At 47.3% G+C, this 25,455-nt stretch overlaps 1 protein-coding gene across 1 annotated transcript in view; it reads left to right on the top strand.

Moving 5' to 3' along the window:
- The first annotated feature begins 74 nt into the window (after window positions 1-74).
- The window catches only part of LOC135394542 (ubiquitin-like protein 3), a 50,492-nt gene continuing 25,111 nt past the window's right edge, over window positions 75-25,455 (top strand). Inside the window, exon 1 of the mRNA XM_064625329.1 lies at window positions 75-512. Within this exon, the coding sequence (XP_064481399.1) occupies window positions 486-512 (27 nt within the window). The 5' untranslated portion in view covers window positions 75-485. The remainder of the gene's footprint in view (window positions 513-25,455) is intronic.

Raw genomic sequence — 25,455 nt, 5'->3', positions numbered from 1 at the left:
ACTAGACACCGTGTCGTCTGCTCTTCTGATTCGTACGCTCCGCACTGGGTGGCGCCACAATCGAGGTCAACATTTCCCGGCATGCTCGACGTTCATGGGGAGAGGGACGCCATTATCTAAGGGTGTATTGGAATTGTTATTGCTCGTGAGTTATCGTCGGCTGTAGTGTCCTGAGTAAGCCGATTGTTAGTAAATTTCAATGGTTGCATCATGTATTCGTTAGTGAAAAGTGACAGGATCGCCAAGAAGTTGATCCTCCCACCAAAGTGAAGGTGATGTGAAGGTGCGGCGTCTGCGGTGAACGTTCCAAGGCATAGGCTTCGGATTTGGTGCCCTCCGTAGCTGGAAAATACTTGCCAGTACGATCTTCGCAAATTCCGTCTACCTTCTCCGCCTGCTGCTTGGAATAGCCTTTATGTTCTATCTCCGCGTGGATTCCATACCTCTGTGAAATTTCTAAGGACTACAAATCATCTTGCTCCATCATGACAAACCGCATACCATCTGATAAGGTAAGCGGTTGTTGTTGTTTTTTGCAGAGTATTTCGGATGTAAGTTGGTTTCTGCGACAAAATTTCATCATACGATCTTTCTACCTCTGTGAAACTCATTTATGTCGTGTCCGGCTGTACGAAAGCAGGTTTCTTCGTATGACACCGTAAATATTGATCGACCATGGGTCTTGTGAGCATAGCGGTATGTTACCGTTTTATGGTACTGCATTTGCTGAGCAAATAGCCCAGCACTGAGTCCGAGAAATAGTGATCACAGGCTGCCTCTCACGAATGTATATACTTTTTTTTCCCCTGTGTGCCGCATAATAGTTGCACATGATGCCTTTCTGTGTCACGTTGTATGTTTTGATGTCACGTTTATATTCATTATCGCTCCTTATCTTACGTCCCATTATCTTGTATAACTTGGCACCAGTCGTCCTCGCTTCCAGGGTATCTTACGTTTGTGCAGTGACATCCTCGGCTAGTATTCACGGTCACCTCCGGTTTCCCCGGAATGACGGATGCAGTTGAGCACAATTTGCAGAATACGCGCTTGAAAGTTCTATCTCGAGTAGCTTCTCTTGTACATACATGCCATCATCCTGTGGAAAAAGGGAACATCTACACCACCCAAGTTGGGAGCAATCACGGTTCTATCAATCAATCATTTCCGTGACATGCATAGAGAGATGTCCTCTGGCTAGATTGGCCAACATCTCACGGATGTGACCGAGCATTCGTCCTGCAACGAGCAGAGTCGTACTTAGCATATGAACGTGCATGGATTTTTCGTCCTTCAGCTTGCCTCCCTCTATGCCATTTTATCAGTCATGTAGTGCTGCATTAATTGTTTGCAAATATTATATACTGACCACTCCGAACATGATTCTCGTTCATTGACGGTTTTGCAGTCGGGCCTCGCGTCTCAATTCATGTCTCCGCCAGTTATCCCTGCTTGGGACCGCCCTTGCCCGTGAGGCATCCGGATATCCCTGCATGCCACAACTTGTAATCGTTTTGCTTTTTTTTTCTTCTTCTTTATTCGGTTTTTTCGGTGCGTGTGTACACAGAAAGGGGGGCTCTTTCGAATGGGTCTGCCCCGTTGTGTGCTTCACTCGTGAACTGGTTTCGGCGTTAGGGGACGACCCCGTTTTTCTTTTTTTCGCTGTTTGTGTGGATTTGGCTTCTTGCTCTTCCTTGCGCAACGTTTTTCTTTCTTTCTTTTTCTTTCAAGGGCAGGAACGATGAGGTGCTCTTTTCTTGTTCGTGACATAAGTAAGCTTTCCTTTTTTGCTCCTGGCTGGAGTTTCCAAATTGAATTCACACCCAGTTCTTTGACGTGTTGGGTTGGTAGGAAGGTTACGTCCCATTTCGCCTAATGCGATTTTTCAGGATTAAGAGGGTGAGAGGGGCGCCTGTCATTAGGCGAAATGGGACTGTCGTGCCATCTGATTAGGCGAGATGGGACTGCCAGCAAGTGGGCGTTGCTATCTCTGATCAACGTCAGCAGGGAATGGCTCCACCCCCGTGTGCTGTCTGGACACCTTACAAAGTTCTAATCAAGTGCTCGAAAAAAGCAGGGTGCCCAGAAAAATCGAGTGAAGCGATTCAGCATCAGAGCCAGGCCCGCGGCGCCTGTGGCTCGATAGTCTACGAACTCTACTACGAACGGCACATCAGGACTTATTGTCCTTTCCACCTAGCCTTGTGGCTGGCATTGCAAGCAATATAGTAGTTGCCGACTCGGTACTTCAAACGAAAATGTCGCTTGTCTTCCCAGTGGTGCCAAACTCTTGCTGTCTTTTCACGCAACTCGGGAGTGGTTGTAAGTAGTCTGAGATCTGTGGTCGCCCCCTCCTAGATCCCAAACATTTGCTCGTCCCCCCCCCCCCCCCCCAAGGCTCAACGCGGACAAATGCTCACCAACCCTGTCATTCAACTGTGATGATGTCACTTTATTTGTCATATTTCTTGGCATATATAGCAGTTATTTTCGTCAAAATACTCAATTATTGGAAGTGAAGTCAACATGCAAAATCTAAATGCATCTAATGAGGAGCTTCATTCGTGAAGCCTGTTTCAATCCGTCTCTGTACATCTATATGAAAATACACTTGTACACGCGTAGTACAAATTGCGGTTGTCATCTTTCGGACATCTAATGCACCTTAGCTGATCATTGTCGTTAAACTATGTTCGTTATCCGTTATACATGTGTTCGGCTCCTTCGGGATTGGTGTATGCCTATGTGTATGCGAAGAGCTTCGCGAATATAAAATAAATACAACGTTAAACACAGGGAATCTGTTTTCCCTTGTTTGTATAGGTGATGCATGCACGATATAGGAGTGCAGAGAAAAGTAAGCATTTGGCTTAAAATGCGATCTTCAGTGATGATCAAGCACAGGCTGCAACGAAAACGGAGAACCGCCTTCCCTCTTCACGTGACACGTCTCAGTAGGTGAACTGGGACTGCCTGGCACATACATTAGGCGAACTGGGACCCCGTGCAGTTCCAGGTGAGGGAACATGACGACGGTTTGGGAGATAATCTGATAAAAAGCATTAGGCAAAGTGGGAAGACACGGGTTGCTCTTTTTATTCGAAACCTCTCTCCAAAAGAAAAAGAAGGAAACTGCAGTATGCTCAGTCCTCTGTTTGTGGCAGCATAAAATGAACTTCTTGGTCTGGTTCGTTTTTTTAAATTGACTTTTTTATGAACCTGCACAAGTGTTAACCTCCACATGAAATGCTGTGAGTACGCTCCTTCGTTATTGTGCGGCACGCGACCGTTAGTACGGTGCAGTGTGGCGGGAAATCATTTTCATGTCCGACTAGCACTCGAGGAAATGACCAGTTTTCGGCGTCACATGAAATGGGGAGTCCAATTTCCTGACTGCCCATCACGTCGTCGTCTCCACTACCGAAAACGAAAACTTCGTTTGAGAGGGTTACACGCAGTTGCGTAATTAGAATAGCGTTGAGTCATCCAAGGCTGCATTGGCCTCGATGCATGGCTCTGGGCGTCTCCCTGTATCCGTGGCGGGCTGACCGACTGACTTGTTGGCTGCATGAATGACCTGCCACGATGAGCGTCCAAGTCGACCTCCAAACAATGGCTGTTGCTCAATGAGCTTTGAAGGAACCCAGCAGGCCCTCGTTGACGGCCGCTTGTTCTTTCTTTCTTTTGAATTCATTCACGTTCACGGTTTTGGGCTTTAGTAAAGGAACACTAAAATGCGAAAACAAGTTCACTTCAAATTACGTTACACGCTACGTTAATTTCGTACTTGTTATCATAATTCAAAACTTCGATTCCGTTACGGAACTACAATCGAAATTATACCGGGCTCTTTCTTGCTTCGGCGCTAAGCAGTGAACGTCGATTCAGCTCGTGCATCGGTGTTTTTAGTCCATACTGCGCGTGCCATGGCATGAAGCTGTCCCGGTGAAAAACATAGTGCGCGTTGCGAAGCGGACTGGCGTCGCTGTTCAAAGGACGTGAAGATAAATGTTGTCAGTGGAACATTCGCGAGAACTGTTGTAGGCTACAATGCAGTGAATCGGTATTGAAAAATGCAGCAGTGCGCATCATGCCGCGTATATACGGAACACTACGATCGGACCCGTTCCAAATCCACATGCCCACGATAGGTATGCGCGCGCTTCTCCTGCTGTCTCATTGGATGTCGCAAATCTTCGTCTCCTGGGGATACCATTCGTTGCCGTTAAAGACGGCTCCGTTTTCATTGCGTTTTCTTCTAAACGGTAGCGCTGTGTGAACTAGTTTTGCTTGCATTAGACTAATTGAAACACGGGCTTTTCATTTGAGAGCAAGTTGTTGTTGCATTTTAGTGCCCCTTTAAGATCGGATTCCGGGCGGCTGTATTTAGGGAGATTTAGTGCTCTACGAAAACTATACGACAAAGGAAGCTGACAAATCAAAAATGAGCAACGTGGTGTCAGCCACTTGAAAGGAATCAGGCAATTGTCTTACCTTGTCTTCGGAATCGTTGTCGGAAAGACCTTTCGATGTGCGAAAACTTCACAATACCTCCTGGAGGAAGGGGCGCATTCTCGTAGGCCCGAAAGTATACCGCCTTTCAAACTTGAAACAGACGGTGCTGCCCACGAGCATCTCCCATGAACGCTCTCCGATAGGTGTGTTGCCAGTGCGAGAAAAAAGCCGTTTTGTTGCTTGCGCTTCTTCCGGACGTTGTCAGCGCACGTATTTGTAAGCAAATATAAATTTCACAGTCTGACACTTTATTGATCTCGAAATTTTGTGGGACAGGTTTCTTTTTTTTTTCAGCCTTCAGAGTTCAGAAACCTGTTTTAGCTGCAGCTGTCGTGACTGTGACCACGAGCAAGTGAAAACAATGGAAGTGTTTGTGCAGTTGTATTGTTTTTTTTAAAGAGACATTGCGCTACTTCACGCGGTTCCGACTTCCTCAGAATGCCCTATTGTTTTTGCACTCGCGGGTTACCTGAACAACTTTATGCAGTTGCGTGCGGAGTCAGTAAAACAGAAATTGGATGATTCAGTGAGGGGTGATCGAAAAATACACGCATTGAATCAATCATCGGCTATCCATCGGATGTCCAGGTGGTCACATGACCCTGACTCGTCCTCGTATTCCGCAACTGTTCCACGACCACGATGGCCCGTACAAGACGTATTTTGTAGCATTCTTTTGCTGTCCATTGGAATGTAACGAGAAGGCTTCCCCCCGCATACCACCTTCACATTCGGTTACCACTGTACCGCGCCTGGAACCTTGAAGGGGGGTGGGGGTTCTTGCCACCTCGCTGCCATTTGCTCTCGCTTTTCTCGATGCTCCGTGCACTGTATGCGGCGCCACCGTTCATCCAATCGCTCTCACCTCACTGCGGATGCACAATGACAGTCATAGTGCAATACTCGAGCCTGACTGTAAACCCTGTTCAGTCGCTTTGTACTCGCTACAGGTAGCGGAGCGCTCTCGTACAAAAGGAGGATGGGGTGATGGGGGCTCTATTCCGAAGATGGCGCACCTGCGAGTGGGGACGACCTGTTGTGTTTGGCAACCGCTTCTTTTGACGGCGATAGTGTGTTGTATGTGTACCATTGTTGCCCGCGGACAAGAATGAGTATGGCTATAAATAAGTCCCGGGGGATTCGAAGACCGCGGTCGTCCCGTGAGTTTGGAAAGCTGTTTGACTATCGTTACGAAATTGCAGTGGGGAGTCGGTTTATTTCTGAACAGCTATTGTCCCGGAGGCTCGTTGTGGTGGTGCGAGTGGGTTCCTTGTTCCTGTGAAGCAAAAGCTTTGAGACTCTGACGGACAGCGTTACGATTACTATCCTTGTTCGCAATTCCGTCGATCCTTGCGATTGCAGTGCCTCGGAGAGTGTGGCGATCACAAAAGCAAAAATGATAGCTCAGGATGTACTGGTTATGTGACATCGAGGCTAACATTCCGGTTTTACAGTTCGTTCTCGTCTGAAGGCTACTTTCGGAATTCCTGGAGCGCATGGCGCGCCAAATTGGCCGAGCTGAAAGCCCTCTCATTGAAAGATGAAAGTCACTGAAAAGGTTAGCCAGCTGTAGGACTCGAACCCACATCTTGTGGATTACCGTTCTCTCATGCCCTCTCATTGTTCTCGCTAGGGACACGAGCAAAGCTCCGGCTCGTCTCCCTCTTTTTACGTCACTTGTCACGTGCTTTCCTGTCGGTCCACTGATTCCGAGGTTGCGGGTTAGTGCAGGCTACATCGTCGTGGGATGTCAAACCCGGGAAGCCGTGAGCTCAGGTTTGAAAGCACGTTAATGAGCCCTCTGCTGGGTAAAGTAATCCAACACTGTAGCATTCCTTGCGGTCAAAGTTGTCTCGCGACGTGAAGCCAGTGGTTATGATTTTTCGTCCATGCTGAATTTAGACGGGTTGGAAAAAAATTGTAACGCCATCTGTTGTGCGTATTGTGAGACCCTGCGCGAATAATGGGAAATACGTTCTTTTGCCTATGGGCAAAGCCATGTCGTCTGTTTCGTATAATTTTATTTGTTTTTTAAAGTTTCAGTAAAGACTAGGATGTGGACTAGGGCCACATTCTTCTTGGAAGTTAACGTGCTGCCTCGGTGTTTCGGACGCGTACAGAGCCCCGAACGTGGACTATCGTTCCGAACGCGAGTTGAGAACTGCGAGCGTAGGAGGCGGCAGCAACCGCGTATTCACACGAACGATATTCCCGCGGAATACTCTAGTGGAAGAAAAAGAAATAAAGGAAACTGCTTGCGGGCGGAAGCTCCGCTGTATGTATAGGAAGTGGAGTGTATACCGCGACATAGCAGGCGACACCATCGTTCCTGTCGTCTGCCACGGAATATCCTGTGGCTGTGGCGCGGGATATCCCCCGTGGTTAGAACAGCACGAATATGAACGCACGTGGCAGCAGAAATTTATTATGTTTTGCGCATCTTCCGCTCGAGTATTTTGAAGAATGCTCTCGTGCGAGTATACACGGTAACGTCACTAGGGCCACATACACGTAACAACCTTCCGTTCACATAAAAGCGAGCTTTGACGGTCGTCTGCGTTTGACAGGTTGCGTCTGCAGCGAAAACAGCTTCGCCTCTGTTGTGTCAACGCCTTTGGTTGTGTATATTTGCGTTACGAGGGTGATCGCGGATCGTATTGGAAAGCGGTGCGCTTATTGGTCGTTACTGAAGAGTTTACTCAGAACGCCGTGGCGTGCGCAAGCGGTTGCCAGGGGCACGCGAGCGCTTGTTTTTCGCGAGCTTCCTTTTCCTCGCTCCAGCGCATTTTTCTCTCTCAGGGTTGCTGAACACGAAGTACGTTCCTGCGGAAGCGGGCAGCACGCTAGGAAAATTGCTCCGCATTCGTACCTATTATGTAAAAGCTGCCGTCGAAACAGTGAATTGTGATCATCATGTAATATCGTTACTTGCTCTTGCGCAAAAACAGCCAGTGGCCTAATGGGAAAGTCGGGGCGCTTTACTGCTACATTTTTGTCCCGCATTTGTTCTAAGGACAGTGGAAGTGTTCTTTGAGAAATTGTGCCCCCTGTGTTGTGCCGGCGCACTGGGAAAACGTTGAATTGTGGTTGACCGGCCTCGGTGGCTCAGTCGGTAGCGTGTTCGCCTTCTGATCCCGAGATCGCGGGTTCGAACCCGGCCGAGGACGCCAGCAACTTGGTGGCAGGGTACAAGTTGCTTAGACACGCAGTCTTCCGCGAGGGACGTTAAATACGGGGTGCCGTGTGATGAGCTTTCATTGCACGTTAAAGAACCCTCAGGCGGGCAAAAGCAATCCACAGACCGACCGCTGTGGCGTCGCTCATGATCTCAGTTGTCTCGCGACGTAAACACCCAATTATTAATTATTAGAATTGTGGTTGAAACAGAAACGAAACACGGCTACGAAATCGAATGCCGAATCGCTTTCCTCTCGTTGCGCGTTTGTTAGCTGCAGGAAGGCAAGGTAGCGGCGATGATGAAGAATGCGTGGACCCGTCTTCACTTCTGGGTAAATATAGTAACGAAAATCGGGGCTCCTTGGGAAACACGGGGAGAAAACACGGGCAGCGATGAGCGACACTTGTGACAGCTTGCCCCCTTCCATCTGAAGTTTTCCTGGTGGTTGCGCTCCGGAAAAAACGCTTGTTTCCAGGCTGCTGCGGTGACCTTCTATAAAATGTACGAATCGAACCTTCCTTTGCACGTTGTTTGGAGTCGGAAACGGATCATTCGATTTTCTATTTTTTTTTTTTTTTTTTTTTGATTCGCCGGAAACAGCTGTTGGAACATTAGGTCGCTCGCGTCCCACGCGTATATCGGCAACAGACGATATCTTTTTGCGCCATTGGCTCGAGGGTCCAAGGATAGTGGAAGGCCATTGGAGGAAGAGAGATTGGGTGTCGTCGTCATGGCAACAACGTCGCCGTCACAGGGGCCTGCCACTGGCGATCGATCCCCCGCAACGCTAGAGAGCCTCCGAGATGAAAAACAAAAGATGAAGCGATGACGTCACTCTTTGGCGTGGGGAAAAGAGGAACAGGAACGAGGCCAAACGGATAAAAGTGGGTTTGTGTCACTCTTATTCAGCTTCCACTCTTTTTCTTTAGGGGGGTGGGGGGAGCAGGATGAACGGTTGTCGATTTTGGCCCGTGTCCCAGTTGACTGTCGTTTGACGAGACAGCGACTGTGCGCGTATGACGCCAGGATCGCCGCCTTCTCGATAGACGTGAAGTCTTTACATAGACAGGAGGGAAGAGGGCTCAGGCTATGCTGGTACATCGTGGACGCAAAGAAGAAACCGAGAGAGATGGAACAAAAAAGGGCCGACAGGAACAAATTCCCAATACCCCGTGCATCGTTGAATGTCACCGTAGAACCCTCGGCTGTCTGCCGAAACGCAGATGCGCATGCGCAGCGCCATGGCCGCCTGGATACAGCATTTGCTGGTTGGTAGTAGCTCCAAGGCCGTGCTAAAACACCGAGAAGTGGTGGGTTCGAACCCTACCGCCGCCTGACGTTTTCCCACGGTTTTCTGGCAGATTTTACGGATGGATGTCGGCACAGTTCCCATGAAGTCTGCCCAGGACGCATATTAGCCCTCCTCTGTCTCTTACCCCTTCTTGCTGTCATCTGTCCACGTCTGTTCATCGCTCATAGCCACAGTTGGTTCGCACTGCGAACATGGAATGAAGGAATGAAATATATATATATATAAAGAGGTAGTGTTTTCGGTAATACGGGGATGGCCTGAATGGATATTTATTTCTGTTAAAATTTTGATTTTTTAAATTTTTAGTTTCTCCCGTTTTGGCTCTGCAACGAAATTGACGTCAACGGAGGTTCGACAAGAGAACAATTAATAGAGATTTTTAGTTGCAGCAGCGCACGCGAGCAAATGGCCTTATTGCATTTAGCGCTAAACGTAAAGCCACGCTCTGCGCATGCGGTGTGTGCACCCGCTATTATCTTGCGTGCGCAGTACTAAAACTATGTAATATCGGTTGTCCGGAGTGTAGAATTTTCCAAAAAAGATGCAGGTCGATCTGAGGGGAAAGAGGCGCCCCATGATTCCTCGAAAATATGGAAGGAATATTCCTTTGGCTCTAAACGCAGAAAGTATGTTACTTTGTTGCGAAGTATATGTTACACAATTTGTCAAAACTTAGTTCGTCACGTGCTTTCACGCGCGTTCTGAAATGTCATTCTATGAGTGCGACACGACAATAATAGCGAACACAGACAATGATAGCCCATTGATGCGAAGTGGGCTTTCGAGGAATCCTCATTGGACCCGCCAAGCGTTGTCTCTCTCTCTCTCTGTTTGGATAATCTCATTAATCCCCGTCTGTACATACGGCACAGCCTTCGTCACGAACCATTGTTATCCGTCAGATTAAAGGCGCCGACGACAGATTTATTACGGGACGATTGTTCCTCCCACAGTCGGAGGATTTGTGAGTGTCGCTTCGCAGTTCTTCGGGTACGACAGGTACATCGATTCGCTGGATCGACTGTGGCCCATCGATAAGTATAGGGGCGATTCTTTCTATTCTTCTTCTTCCTTCGTTCTTACCCTCCGTTTATAGGTTTAATTTTTTAGGCTGCTTCGAAAAGCGTATATGGCTACCACCTCCTTGCATCAGAGACGGTTGGTCGAGTTACAGAAAGCACGAATTACTGTATTTTCGGGTGTGCAACGCGCACCCCTAAAACTGGGCCGAATTTGGAAAAAGTTTCATGTATAACGCGCACAGCAATGTTGCTATAAGCTTCTGTGCTGCCACCAGTGTACACAATAAACCAAGGCGGTGTATCATATATGCATATGCATTATTTGAAGCACATTTAGCCAAAGCCGTTAAACTCCGATGCAACAGATTCAGTCGTGCCCTTTTGCCGGTTCAGAGATTTGGGAGAAAGTCACAGCACACCCTGGAAGGGGCTAGAATTTGTACGTCACCGACCTGAGAAAGAACTCTGCGGGAAAATATTTCCGTGTATAACGCGCACCGTTAGGTAGCGCGCAGGAGCTCTTCAGAGCACTTTTTTACTGTGTAACGCGTGCGTTATCCACCCGAAAATACGGTAGCTACGGAGGAATCTGAAATGTAGTGCCAAGAAGTATCCGCGAAATAGCCACATAATATTCGTGCCGTCTTTGCCGAAATTTTGTGCATCGGCAGTGGGAAAGCAGCGAAAGCTGGCAACCCTGGTACTATAACGTGCGCCTGCCTTTTTGCGCTGCTGCTTCCGGCTGGCTGCGCGGGCCCCGCGTTTTCTATGGCGAGGATCCTTTTAATCTAGGGGAAACGAGAACGGCAACGTTGGAGGCTTGGCCCCCACGAACTGTCATATTTTATTGCGGGTAAGATTAGCCCGTGTGTGGTGATGTCATCGTTGGGTAGGCGGAGTCTACAGCCGTGATCGATTGCCTCGTCGGTGGGGTGCGTCATCTGAGATTATTGATCCGTGGGCATTAAATAAAACTCGATCGCTTTGTATCAGAGCTCCGTGCTCTTGGTGACAGTGTGACGCCTCTGCTATTGCGTGACCAGATTGCTTGCTGCGTTTTCTTTTTTATAATTTCTTTTTGATTTGTTGGGGAGCATGGTGTGTTTAGCTGCGTGTCTCTTATGAAGCCGCTATAAGATAGAGATGTATCGAGTGTACTTTCTGATCACAGTATCCCTTAGTTATACCCAAGATAATGGTGCTGTTAATGATCAAATATCTTCTCGTGTATGATACTGCGGTTAACACGGAGCGAGCTAGCAGTGTAATTTGGCATCGGAATTAGTCTAAGTGCATGGGTAACATCTCATTACGACCGAAGTCTCATTACGCCAATGTCTCATTGCAGACAAATCTCAATACGGCCAATAGTCCTTTAACCCCAAGCGTCTCATTTCGGCCGAAGATGGTCTTATTTCGCCATTTTAAGCGAAATTCATATTTTTCTTTGCACTCCTATTGTGCATACCTCACCTACATTCATGCAATCACACTCCCCGTGTTTAACAAGGATGTTGTATTTTCCATTGAAAGTTTTCGCTCACGAAGCACTTGGTATATAGATAGGCATACAACAACCGCGATGTAGCCGAACACATCTTTAAATGGTAACGAGCATAGCAAAACATCAGTGTTTAGTTAAGGTGCATCAGATGTCCGACACCATCTACATACGCATGAGATCAGCGCTTCGTTCGCTGACTTCAAGTTATTTCGCTCCTCGCCGCGCTGTCAAAAAAGAAATTTCTCGCTTACTCATTGATGTCTACGAGCAAATACAAGTGAAGATGAACGGCTTCGTCACAACGATGGTGGCCCGACTTGCCAGTCGAAAGGAAGGCTCCAAGTTGCGAGTTGAAGTATTTCGGAGGGGCAACCACAACTTTCAGACTAATGCAGCGCGATCTCAAAAAAACTTACGCCTAGTTGCTTTGAAAGGCAACCAGAGCTTGGCCTCATGGTAGTTGATGGGCACGGTTCGAAATAAATTATTATTATTATTGGCACCACTGAGGAAAAAAGTGAGATTTTGATTTGAAGTACCAGTGACCCAGGTGCTTCAACTTTTGATTTTACCCAGGTTCGCAAGCAAGGTTGGGGGGGGGGGGGGGTTGCAAAAAATGCGGAGGTCTCATTATTACAGTTACGTTGTAATATCTATGCGCGTTATTGTCGGCATGTGTCTAAGGTTTGAAATGACTCTGGCACTTCTGCAGGGAGAGCGCAGGAACAAAATGCAGGGGGGCGTCACCAGAGGTTTGGGAGCGTTAGGCGGTGTAGGGGGGGATCTGGATAAATCACTGTGATGTACTGAGTCGGGAAGTACTGAAAGTATTACATTGTTTGCTATGTCATTCACAAGGCTTGGCGAAAAGGACAATAAGTCGTCACGTGCCGTTCGTAGTAGACAGCCACAGGAGCCGCAGACCTGGCCTTGATGCAGGACTGCATCACTCGGTCCTTCTGAACACCTTGCTCTTTTCGCCACGCTTGATTCCAACTGTGCAAGGTGCCCAGACTGCGCACAGGGGCGGGGCCATTCCCTACCAACGTCAATCAGTGATAGTAACGCGCACTTGTTGGCAGTCCCATCTCGTCTAATGGTAGGCGCCCCTCTCGCCCTCTTAATCCTAGGCATTAGGCGAAATTGGAATAGGCGAATGGGACGTAACCGCCAGGAGTAGAGTTACTAAATATGGCACATTAACAAAGCACCCTATCTAACGTAATTTAGTGACTCTAACCAAGAGTAGGTTCCCCAAATCGCGCGTCTTTTGACGTATAGTTTGCAGATGTACCGGGAACCTACCAATCACTATCTAGGACCACGACAGAACCGCGAGCTACTTCAATTAGTCTCCCCTACCAGATCACCGGCAGCAATGGGGTAGAGTATCGCCCCAGGCGATGAAACTTTCTAGTCATCATTAAAATAAAGTAGTGTTCTGTCTTACAGAAGAAGGTGGACACAAAAGCGGCTCTCCTTTGCCTGTCAGTTATGCTGCTTGACGGGGAACGTGGTGGGAACTTTGCTTCGTCCACGTGGTTATTTGAACCGCCTACGGAGAGTGGGGCTCTGTATGCGATACCTGGAAATAGTCATATATCAGAACTTAGGGGCATTTCTGTAAGTTAAAGTTACAGAAATACAGAAATAAAAGTTAGTTACGTTGTGGCACACGTGAAGGACTGCTTTCATGTTCTGTGCAAACTATGCATTATTGATGTCGTCGGGATATTTGGGACACTGCGCTCCTTGTAGCGTAAGTTTTCACGCCCCAAATATCGTACGGTGACTGACATCTGTTTCGGGCTTCTCAATGAGGCGGGTGACGCATCACTTGAGTGAATTCTGGCACACTTGGACAGCCATAAAGGCTCTGGTGGTGGTGCTTCTGACAGAGCTGGCCGTTGTCGGCATCACAGAGGCGGGCATCGTCACGACTATAACGCTGTGGGGGAATGTGCGTCCTGGGGCGACTTCTAAGGGAACTGTGCCGACATACGTCTGACGGTGTCTGAGGAAAACCCCAGACTGCAGGGCCGGCACCGGGATTTGAACCCGGGTACCTCCCAGTCTCGACGTGACATGGCCAGCGCGCTAACCACTCAGCAGCGCGAGCTGGTTGAGCCGTAAACGGCTGTGCTAATTCTTCCTGTGTCACAGTGTGCGTTCCTGTAGACTATCATAAAAAAAGTTGCGACTAAGGTTGTAGTTGCGAGTAGTTGAAATTAAAGTTGTGCTGGTTGTGAAGTAGACTAACTTGCACGCGGATGCCGAGTGTTCCGCAATAATACACTTTTTTGAACAAAAGCCGCGTACTTTTCGAAACAGACGAAAATATTAGGAACGTCCTACGCATATACAGACTATGGTTCACGTGAACAGACTTCACAACCCTCGGAAATAAATGCGCTCGGAGAATATTTGAGTCCAAAGCGATGACTTCAGGCCAAAAAGCCTTGTTTAGCCACAAATAAGTATAAGCCAATCCAATACCGAAATACTACTTTCAGCATCACTAGGAGCTTTTGTAGCTTCGGTGTGTAGGTCCGTCACCTTTATTTTTGTGCGCCGTACGAGAGGTCACCGAGAAAGGGTGAACGACAAAGAGAGGTGGGAAAGAATTTGCTCGTGCTTCACCACGCCCTGCACCTCCTTCTCGGAACGGAGTTCGTGCCATTTCCATAAAAGAGAGCCGCGAAGACCATTATAGCGTGTGGCACCATAGAGGCTCACTCTGTGTGTGTTATATCTAGAAGGGAGACGACCTTCCTTTTTGAAATGAACACCTTATGTGGTTCGCTGGTCGTTAGCGCTTGATCGCTTTCGTCGCTTCATGATTTCATGTAGTGCCAACTGTCTGAAAGCTTTAGTATTGTACGCATTATGCGAAGCAGGTGTCTGCTTTCTGACTGAGTTTTTATGAATTCGGGAGAGGGGGCGGATTGTGGTTTTGCCAGCGACGAACTACAGGGGGGGGGGGGGGCAATACAAATGCATAATATTTTCCAGATATCATTATTATAATATCAATATGGAATATCTTGATTGTGAGGCATTATAATACATACTAGTACCGTATTTTCCGGTGTGTAACGCGCACCCCCTAAAAATTAGCGAAAATTGAAAAAGGTTCTGTGTATAACGCGCACTGTAGTCATTCAATTTCCAGTTCTTTGCTGTTGGCCAGGAACGAGGCTCTGTATCGCCCTTATTGTACATAACAGAAGCACTCACGCCAAGTACAACTATCGTTTATTTACCTACAAGGCACGGCCTGTATTTTCATGTGCGGGTTTTCCACCGGAGTGATCATTTGCAGAATGTGAGGCCACGTGAAAACACCAGGGTATTCCGAAATCACCTGGGGTCTCTGACACTCAGCTGACTCATGGGTGCTATGCCAGCCTCAGTCAGGAGCAATGCCGCTGCAGAGGGAAGCAGTTATCCTAAGAAGCCTAGTGTCCTTCATATGTTGGAGGCCTATCCCCTCATAACCACGTATAAGAGGTGCCGCTTTGAACCCCGCGCGTGGCTATTCCTCGTCTACAAGTCGCCCCGCATTCTCCTAAACGTCGCACCTTCCGGAAAAAAAAAAAAAAAAAGACTCCAATATATAACACGCAAGGTTCCTCCACAACACTTCTTCGTTTTTTTTTGTTTTTTTTTATGTATAACGCGCGCGTTGTACACAGGAGAATATGTAATACTGCTGTGGATTACGCGAATAATACGGTAAACGTGATGGAGATTGATGTTCTGAGGCTGGAACACAGAAGAACGGACAAACGCTCTTCTTTCTTTGTTCTGTAAACGTATTTTTATTGGCGATGCATTGATCTTCGCGAATCGCGCATTCAGTCACTTGCGAAGTTGTTCGCGAATATTTAATTTCTCGATTCCAGGGTCGTTTCCTTTCGCGGGGTAAACGTCACGCTGTGTTCGCTCGCGAGTACAATTTTTCGCGACTTTTTAGCGGTCTCGAAATACGCGAAATTTAATACATCGCGAATAAAAATACGTTTACTTAGAAGAAAGCATTAAAAAAAGACAGTCACTGTCCAGCCACGTATTAGTTTAGGCCAATAATGGGCTCCTCGTTTGTGGGACACGGGCACGAGAAAATTTGCTTTACCGCGTATTCTCACGAGCGACATCCCCACGGAATATTCTAGTTGAAGAAAAAGCACGAAACTACTCACGGGGCGGAAGCTCCGCCTTGTCTTATGTTGAACGTTCGCAAGGCGCTGTCGTCTATATATATCCCGTAGGATATTCCCTATTGCTATAGAAGCGCACAAAGGACGTTGAGCGCTTACGTGGCGGCAGAAGGCTACCAAGTTTTATGCATCTTCCGCTGGAGTATTTTGGGGATGTGCGAATACACGGATAAAGTGCACCGATGACACTCGGTGTGTGTGATTTAGGACCTCTAGAGCAGACGTGGGTTGCTTTATCTGGATTACAATACTCTAGAAGGCATGATGCAGGGCATGCCTAATGCTGTGTATTATAATGTAAATACAAATGCATTCGGAGAATCAGTATTATAATACAAACACTGAAAAGTATTACAGGAATAGTATTATAATACAAATTAAAACGATGCAAAAATAAGTTCAATTAAAAAGAGTGGATTACGCTTCTCTGTGGGGCTTGACGCTTGGGCACGTTTCTAGCGAAATGTAGCAACATATTTCATTTCATGTTGTAGTCTCGCTTTCTGTCACCTCGGCAGTGTCGGGTTGTGAGATTGGATTGTGGGAAGGCAGGATGCAGCCTTTCCGGAAAGTGCGATCAAGGTCGACCTCGGGACTTCCTCTGAAAGGAAGGCACCTCCAGTTGAAAACCAATGCTCGGGGGTAATGCCTGCAGAGCCATCGTTGGCCGCGAAGCACTTTCCTCGATCATAATTAGAAACCTGCTCTTTTTCTTCTCAAACGTTGCACGATGTTTGCGTCCAGGTATAAGCAGACGCCTCTGCTCTGTATGGCAAGCGGACTCTTTGCTTCGAGATCACTGTCCCGTGAAGGAAAACGGGTCTAGGTTACTCTAATTAACGAGTTGTAATTTCGAAAGGCAAAAAGGGGGATATGTTGCACAATAAATTGCGCTCGTTTCAGGAAGTATCTGAAGATGCAAAGTGTATAAACCGTGAGAATAAACGGAGCAATCTTTTTATCCCGTGACCATGCAGACACGCAGAATTGTTCCCGCTTACCGGACTTTGCACTTCAAAGACGTTTCCCCACGGCATGAACCATTCCGTTTGGTTTTCGCTCTTTGGAGTCGTGGCTGGTAAAAAAAGAGAAGGGACTGCAACCAAAGTTCTGCTCGTATCCCTACATATAGGTAGCGCGTTGCACGCACCAGGAAACAGTGTTTCGGTTGCTTGCGCGAAAGAAAAGTCACGGGTGCTCGTTTAACGGTCAAAAAAAAAAAAAAGAAAAGAAAAGCACGTACGCGTATTTTTTACGCCTAAAAAGGGCATGGAACTGTGACTCGTGTGTTCTTTAAAGGGGCACTAAAATGCCAAAACCAGTTTACTTCAAATTACGTTACACGTTATGTTAATTTTGTACTTGTTATCGTAATTCAAAACTTTGTTTCCGTTACGGAGCTACAACCGAAATTATACCGGACCCTTTCTTGCTTCGGTGCTAAGCAGTGGACGTCGTTTCAGCTCGTGCATCGGTGTGTTTATTCCATGCTGCGCGTGCCACGCCATGGAGCAGTCCCGGTAAAAAAAAAACATAGCGCGCTTTGCGAAGCGGACTGGCGTCGCTGTCCGAAGGACGTGAATATAAATGTTGTCAGTGGAACATTCGCGAGAACTGTTGTGGGCTACAATTCAGTGAATCGGCATCGAAAAATGCAGAAGTGCGCGTCATGCCGAGAATTTACGGAACAGTACGATCGGACACGTTCCAAATCCACACGCTCACGATTGGTATGCGTGCGCTTCTCCTGCTGTCTCATTGGATACCGCCAACCTTTGCCTCCTGGGGATCCCATTCGTTGCCGCCAAAGATTGCTCTGTTTTCATTGCACCTTTCTTCGGAACGGTAGCGCTGTGTTAGCTAAGTTTGCTTGCATAATACTAATTGAAACATAGACTTTCACTTGAGAGCAAGTTGTTTTTACATTTTAGTGCCCCTTTAATATCTTGCCACTGTACTGCTGAAATTTGTTGAACGCAACATTTAATATGACGCCAGCTTCGCGATGCATGCTGGGGCGTCGAGTAAAGTTGTTAGCTCTGTGGAGTTCAATCTAGCTAGTACTATGAAATTAGTCTCTGTGCAGCTGAGCTTCACGGAACAGCAAGACACAACGCGGCTTTGAGCCTGCTAAGATATCCTTGCACGTGCCGCGTAAATTTGTCGTCGGAATTTGCATATTCAACGTTGGTCTCCAGGCCACAAGTGCGATTAACGCAGAATTGTGAAATATTCTTTCGATGCAGTAGACGTGACCTTCATTCAGTCGTTCCCTGTACGTGCTCTTCTACCTCATCGAAAGCTCCCAACCACAACTTCGCATTACTGTTTTGGATCGGGCTCGAACGTATTCTACGCGGTTTCAAACTGGTTTCACTTTGTTTAGCTTTGGATTACTGTTGACAGTGACTGCACCAGTAGGCTGTGTGGGCCTGTTGGTGAGCCCTCAAAAGTGTGTCGTCGAAATCCTGCAGCGCGCGTAAAAAATAAACTATAATGCTTAGAAACAGAGATATAGCTCCGTGCGTGAATGCCGCGCTGTTACGTCCAACTTCCAGAGCATAGGTTCAGGAGCAGTTCAGTAACATTGGCTCATGGATTGAGAAGTTACCCGTCAAAAAGAACTCGTTGCAAGTTCAGTTACCGTGTGCAAAATGTAACTAAGTTAAGAACGAAGTTCTTCAGCCTCAAATGTAACTCGCAGTTACTGAGTTACTTAAAAAAAAAAGAACGAGTTACTTCCAAGTTACTTCGGCCACAGAACAGCATTACGCAGGTGCAGCGCGCGTGAGCACTTGAGTTAGACCTTGAGTTGCCTGCGGAGGAGTGCAACACGCTTAGATCGTTTTCGTTTATGTCCAACAATAAACCTCTCCCTGTTTGTAAACAAATGACGCCATAGTGTTCGACAGCGCCAAAATTTGGTAGAATTGAACTGCGCTCGAAGCTAGAGGTGAACAAGATCGCGCACGAAAGCCACGGTCTTGAGGGGATTACGATATGGTCCCTTAAAGGGACGCGGCCCTCGGTCTTACTTTTCTTTCAATGGGAGGTAGCGAACAAGTGCCCGTTTGTGGAACCCAGCCCTATCCTTCCGATCTGTTTCAGTTTCAGTCCGTCTACCAATGTCATGATGACGTTTCTCTGGTAGTATTCGGACGCTGTGCATCTTACTCCCTGTGGGAGCACAATGGTTCAGCTTCATTTCAATGGCAGCGGTTCTTACTTCCTCAATAAAATACTGTCAGTGATTGATTATCACGTTCTGTGGCAAAAAATGCGATGAAGGAACCAGAGAGAAAGCAAGAAAATATGTGGACGTGAGTGAAAAGCGAGTTAAAAGTAACTTGGAACTTAACTTAACTTACTTTGCCAAAGTTACCTGAAAAAGGAACGAGTTCCTCTGAAAGTTACCACGCCGCAAAAGTACCTAGTTAAGTTACAAGTTACCAAAAAAGGAACTTAGTTACAGTAACGAGTTACCTCGAACTATGCATTAGCTAGACGTCTGCTTATCCATCAACAGCCATGTCCTCTACGTCGAATTCTGAAATAGATGTCGGTTTTCAAACTCTCCGTTGACGTAGCACGGCGCAATACACACGTCTCCGTGTCACCGGGACAAATAATGCATGCAAGGCGAAGGGGACCCTGGAGCTTCGAGTGGCTCTGTGGCATTACTCTACTCTCACGAAGCTCGCTTTGTGTGCACAGAAAATTTGACGTTTGAACGGTCGACCAGCGTAGTTAACAGTCCTGGAAAACAGAGAGCGTATAATGACCCGGAAGCCAAAGCCTCGTGTAACTTTCACAACAGCTAGCTGTGGCACTTGTGCAGCACTAACTATACTCGAACAAGCAGACAGTTTGAATCGGAACACTCTCGCTGCCTTTTTCCAACTCCCCGTCATCCCTGATGTCTAAACCATTAACACAGATTACACGCGTATAAAGACGAGCAGTTTACCAAGATACATACGCAGCTATATACGCTCCAGATTTTCACACGGACCAGACCCACGAATAAAATAGAACACTACTTTGCTTAAATTTCCAGTATCCGCGGGCCTCCTGTTTCTTCGCTGTTCACGATACACATGGGCTCTGGGAAATCATCCAGGCGCCGCATTTGTTTTAAAATGATCGACACCGGGAGGTCGGCAGTAGTGCACGGTTAAAAACTGGCTAACGTGCTTGCTACTGCACTGGTAAGCACGTACACCTTTCGTGCGGATAGTGAGCACGGTGGAAAATAGCTTCCGTATCATGCTGAAGCACGAGTCCGGTGCCTTCCACGCAGAAAGATCGCGTGTTAACGAATGTAGTCAAATCAGGTCATATGCCCCCTCTGTATATTTCCATGTATGTCTATTGATAGCGCGATTGTTTAGAACGGTGTAGTACCTTCTTACGGGCCATGGGTGCTTCAAGCAGGTGATGATACAAAACTAAGTGCATACTCGTGCTATTGTCTAGCGAACCGATATAGTACGCCCACCGAACAGAATGGCCGTGCATTGTACAAATGGCGAGCTAGCACCGTCCGAAGATGGCGGCTAAAAAAGCAGATTCCGGCTCGGCGGTTGCTCTTGGGCTTTTCCGGGTCCGGCTCGGGGCCTAGATCACGTGATTCTCCTTGCCCCATCATGACCACTACACATTTTGCGCCGGATCATCATCACCGTGGGAGGTGATGTCTTCCTCCCATCCTCCACACGCCTAACCGTTCTCTCACTTTGCGCGTCGTACGTTAACCGGCACGTTCTTTCTGGAACACACCCGGCGCATAAAATAAAAAACAGGAAGGGAAGCCCGGAAATAGCGATGATGGCGATGACTCGATGTGGGCCTCCTCCCACGGCTGATGTCTGCACCGTGGCAGCTTGTCTTGCGCCTCACGAAAGCTACCGGAACAATGCGAGCCTGTAGGTTGTGTGTCATGCACTTCAGGCAGGTCACAATGCAAGGTGTACGTCGTGTCATGTGGCGGTCGATCTGTATGAATAGAATGTCTTTGTGCGTTTGCCTCCTTATGCGAATAGAGGCAGCTGTTTTCCTACGGCCGTGCAGAAGGAAGTGTCTCCTAATAATCATTGACAGCGGAAGGATTGTGGCGGACATTTAGCGCCATTTGAAACGAATATTAGTCCATGTCGGCCTCCAGATGCACTAACCTCGTTTTAATTATTGTCGATACCTTGCGTGGAACAGCTTCATTCTCGGAATATTTTTTTTTTTTTTCGTGTCCTGGGTCCACTTGCCGAAACGTTGAGGAAATTCCTCAGTCGTGAGTAGCGTTGAAGAAAGTATTGTGCTAACAAGCACTGCTGAAGCTACTAAGGACATCATTGAGGAATCTCCTCAGCGTTCGTACAAGCATGACCCCAGGATGAGAGCCCGAAAAGCGAAATATGGGCAGTATAACTACTACTCGCAATTGTACTAATTGAGCTACATCTTACTTTGCTCCAACTCGTCTCAGCTGATCGCCGGACAGTCTTCATTCTCTTCAGCGCTTTGCGTTACAGTGACGCAACCCGTGCATGCCGCGTGGAAATCGGTGAATTGTGAAGGACATAGTGCCTGCTGACTGCGAAGCCCACCACTGTGGTACGCACCACCACCGCGGAATCGCATGAGATTGAGGCGAAGAAATATAGTCCTGTCGAAAATGTTTTACAACAAGGATGAAACGGGTCAACGTCATTGGACCGTGACATCAAAAGACGTCAGAATTGGTCGAGACGGTGATTGATGAGCAGTTATATCGTTTGTATAAATGTTGGAAAGCTGGAAAGCATGTAACGCCATGCCAGAACGAGCGTGTTTGTGGCCTAGACCGCTGGACCAGCATCTGGCCACGGTCGCAGCCGATGTGTCATGCAGACAAGCGTGAGACGTATGTGACTTTGGGTGCTATGATGATGTAACATCGCGCTCGTAATTGCTTGATTGCTGTCGCGGAGGGGAATCACAAGAACCATGTCGGGCGCAAACTTTGCTTGCACGACAGCAATGAAGAATGCTATTGGCAACGGGAGCGAAGGTTCATGTACTGCAGCCCACAGAGCGCCATGTTGTGTAAGGTGAACAACTTCTAGGCCATATACGCCCTGAAGTTGACTGACCTAATGGCGATTACGGAAACTGACTCGTGTCATGACGGTCCTCTAAAATTAATCGGTACGGAGGAATACGCAACGTGAAGCACACCACAGCACTTCATTGGGATTGTGATTCTAGGTGCAGCTTCCAATGTTGTGCTTCCAGTTCTTGCGTCACGCATGCAACCACGGCGGTTCTGGGATATTTCGTCGAACCTCGATTCGCGGAACAATAGGCATTTCATCGAAAGCTGTTTCACGGAATTGGTGACGGCCGTTCCGTCGTTAGCATTTCATTCATTACAGATCAGTCGAGTTACCTGACAAAAACTTGATTCAACCAGATAGACTGAACGGATATATATATATGAAAGATAAAGAAGACAGAAATAATTGAAGCAGGTTATTTGCTGGTAAATACGAGGGTGGTTCAATAAAGATCCTTAAAACTTCAATTGAAATTCCGGGCTCCCTCTCTCTTTCTCTCTCATGTACTTGCAGTGGTTGGTAGTGCAGATCTTCTACGCGTATATGTTGTGTTTGCGACGTCCGCGTGACGCGTGCAAGCACGCCACAACTGATTTAAAAATGGCTGCACCGCCACAGGTTTGCACCAGGGGGGAGCAGCGCTCACTCATCTGTTTCCTTATGAGCGAAGGTGTGAAACTCATTGACATCCACCGTCGCATGAAGGCTCAGTATTGTAGTTCCTGCATATCACTGCAGCAAGTGCATGAATGCACGATTAAGTTCGCAGGAGGCAACACAAATGTGAATCGCCACGACCTGGTATCCCGCGCACTGCTGTAGCGGCCGAAGCTATCGAAGTCCCTTATTGGTGATCATCAGAGCACAATTGTTGATGAAAGTTGTTGTTCTACAATTGTTGAACATTGAACGACTAGGGAACAGACAGTGAACAACGAAACATACTGTGACCTTCTGGCGGCATATTTGAAGCCCGCCATCGAAGAAAACGCCGTGGACTGCTCACAAAGAGAGTACCGTTCCAACACGACGACTCCCGATCTCATACGTCACGTACGACAAATTCGACCATCCGTGATCTTCGATTTGAGTGTCTTCCACATCCGCCATATTCGCCAGACTTCGCGTCGTTGGACTATCACATATGGTGGTCTCAAGGGAGGGCCTTTGCTGCCGGAAGATTGCTTCCGACGAAGGTCTCAAGCAACTAGTGCATGAACGACGAAAATGTTTTGTTTATATAAAGTACGCATATTGCATAAGGGATGCACCGCTAATCTGGAAGGATAACTGGGTGCAATACAATTCGCTGACAGGGCGTTCAGTGAAACGGGCGGGAACTAATAGAGGTACATAAACGATTCAACATCACGCAGCTATTGTAATCAAAATATCGCTGACTTCGTCAGCAGAAGTTCATATAAAAAATTTTCACCGGTTTCCGAAACGAAGACTCGAGTATTCACCCCGTACTTTCTTCTGACTTTACGTTAATCGCAAGAACAACCAACTTATATGCTGTGCCAGAACTGCCAAGCTGCCGACCAAGATCGGTGTTGACGTCCTTGTGCTTCCTGAGACAAGCTTCACATCCTTGTGATAGAGTGGGGGTAGTATATTTGCTCTGCGCTAATTCGTGCGCAAAATGCACATAAATGAACTCATTTCAACGACAAACGACATCAATGCGTCCTGCATTCACTAAAGAACAGGAAGTTGGTTCCTTTTGATCGTATCTCCGGAGCGACAGATCTCGTACATCAGCCGCGTTATGACGCGAGCTCTTCGGCGTTTCGTGCCCCCAGAGGACGACGTTATTTTGCACATCCCACCCGGAACATAGGCCGCCATTTCCAGGTCGTCGCATAGGAAGAGCTGGAGCATAGCTCACACTTATAATGCTGCAGTCGTGCAATATATACGAGTACCTATACTATGGGACAAGACACGCATCGTGATGCGCCTCCCATTTAGCACACAGCCTCCTTCATGAATGCGTCCCATATCATGGCACTCCAGGAGGCCTGTACACGTGTCGGAGGGCTAGCGTTGCACTTTGAAACACGTAACACTTTCACGACACTTTTCCATCTGGCGTTCGTGTTGGATGCGATTGGGTACATCCAATCGAAATATTTCCCTCTCAACTCTACACTGCTCCAAGACCCCGTGACGTCATTGGACCTAACCGTCGTTTCCTCAGGTTGCTGCGCGAGTATTGCTAAATGCTTTTCGTTTCCCTTCGCGTTGTTGTTGTTTTGAAATGAAACTTTATCGTAATCTTTGTGAATGTCCGCCTTATTCATAATTGCTGCCATCTTGTGTCGGCGACTGTCGGCGACGCCATGTTTGAGTATTCGTGCGGTCGTGCTTAGTCGTGCTGATACGAGCCACGTGCATTTCTGATTATTCAGAGGCAATAACAGCCAACTGAAGACTAACCTTCTCGTTATTGGGGCCAACATTGCCCTTTTCTGTGCACAGTGGCACGGAACGCTAATGGGGCATTGCCGGTCAACCTTCCGGAGTGCCGCGTTGTTGGCGATAGGCGATGTGGCGAAAACCGAAAACCACCCGCAGCTATACTCAAACATGGTGCATAAACGTCGTCTCCATCTCCGCACATAGATGGCGCCCACTTAGGAATAAGGACAGAGAATAAGGAGAGTAATTGGCCCGAAGTTATGCTGGATAAATGTTATAAAAGACCGCTATTTGTATTGATGTGAACCTATACATTTGAAGCTTTGCAGCAAATGGCGCTAGAGACGTCGCGACTACGGGAACTCACCCGACTGTGACGTCACGGCCTCCGCTATTCAGGCGCGGCCGTGGGGAGGTCACGTGCATAATGAGAACCGATAGAAGTAGTCGAAGCTCTGGCTCCTGTTACGTCAGAGCTTGGCACGTCAGAGCACAAGCAGCGATATTCTTGTTCTTCAATGCTCTGCCGTCTGGAACAGTACGTGCACATTTATTTATTTATTTATTTATTTATTTACATACCCTCAGTGCCCAGATGTGCAAGTAGTGGGGAGTGGGGGTGTTACTGACAAAAATGGGCAAAATATAGGATAACATAAGTGGTTAGTACAAATCATAATTTCTAAACATCAGACATAATCAACATACAACATAATGAAGCAGTAACGGTCAAAAACATAACCTATGAACATCCTGATCATGGGTCGCGAGCATAGTATGGTGGCTACAGGATAATTGAACCTCTGTATGCAATAAGGGGATAAGCTGAAAAATCGCAAACCGAGAAAACTTCAAATCAATACTTGGCAAAGTAATTACAGCTGGGTTTCCTTGAATAATGCAAATGCAAAATGTGTAACATATTCGTATGTAACATGAAAGTCACTGAAAAGGTTAGCCAGCTGTAGAACTCGAACCCACGTACAGCTGGCTAACCTTTTCAGTGACTTTCATCTTTCATCGTTAATTTCTTAGGCAACTTGAGGCCTTGTATGTGATTGTCCCTTCTATGTTGTTCCAGCCTCAGAACATTAGTTCTTTTATATACGTATGTGCCTACTCTACATGCACATCCTGTTAGCGTCGTTTTCGTGTGTGTGTGTGATTTTGCAGAAATTGAACAAAAGC

The sequence above is a fragment of the Ornithodoros turicata genome, chromosome 5, assembly GCF_037126465.1.
Source record: "Ornithodoros turicata isolate Travis chromosome 5, ASM3712646v1, whole genome shotgun sequence".
In the NCBI taxonomy this organism is placed as follows: domain Eukaryota; kingdom Metazoa; phylum Arthropoda; class Arachnida; order Ixodida; family Argasidae; genus Ornithodoros; species Ornithodoros turicata.
This window is presented reverse-complemented; position numbering and strand designations above follow the sequence as displayed.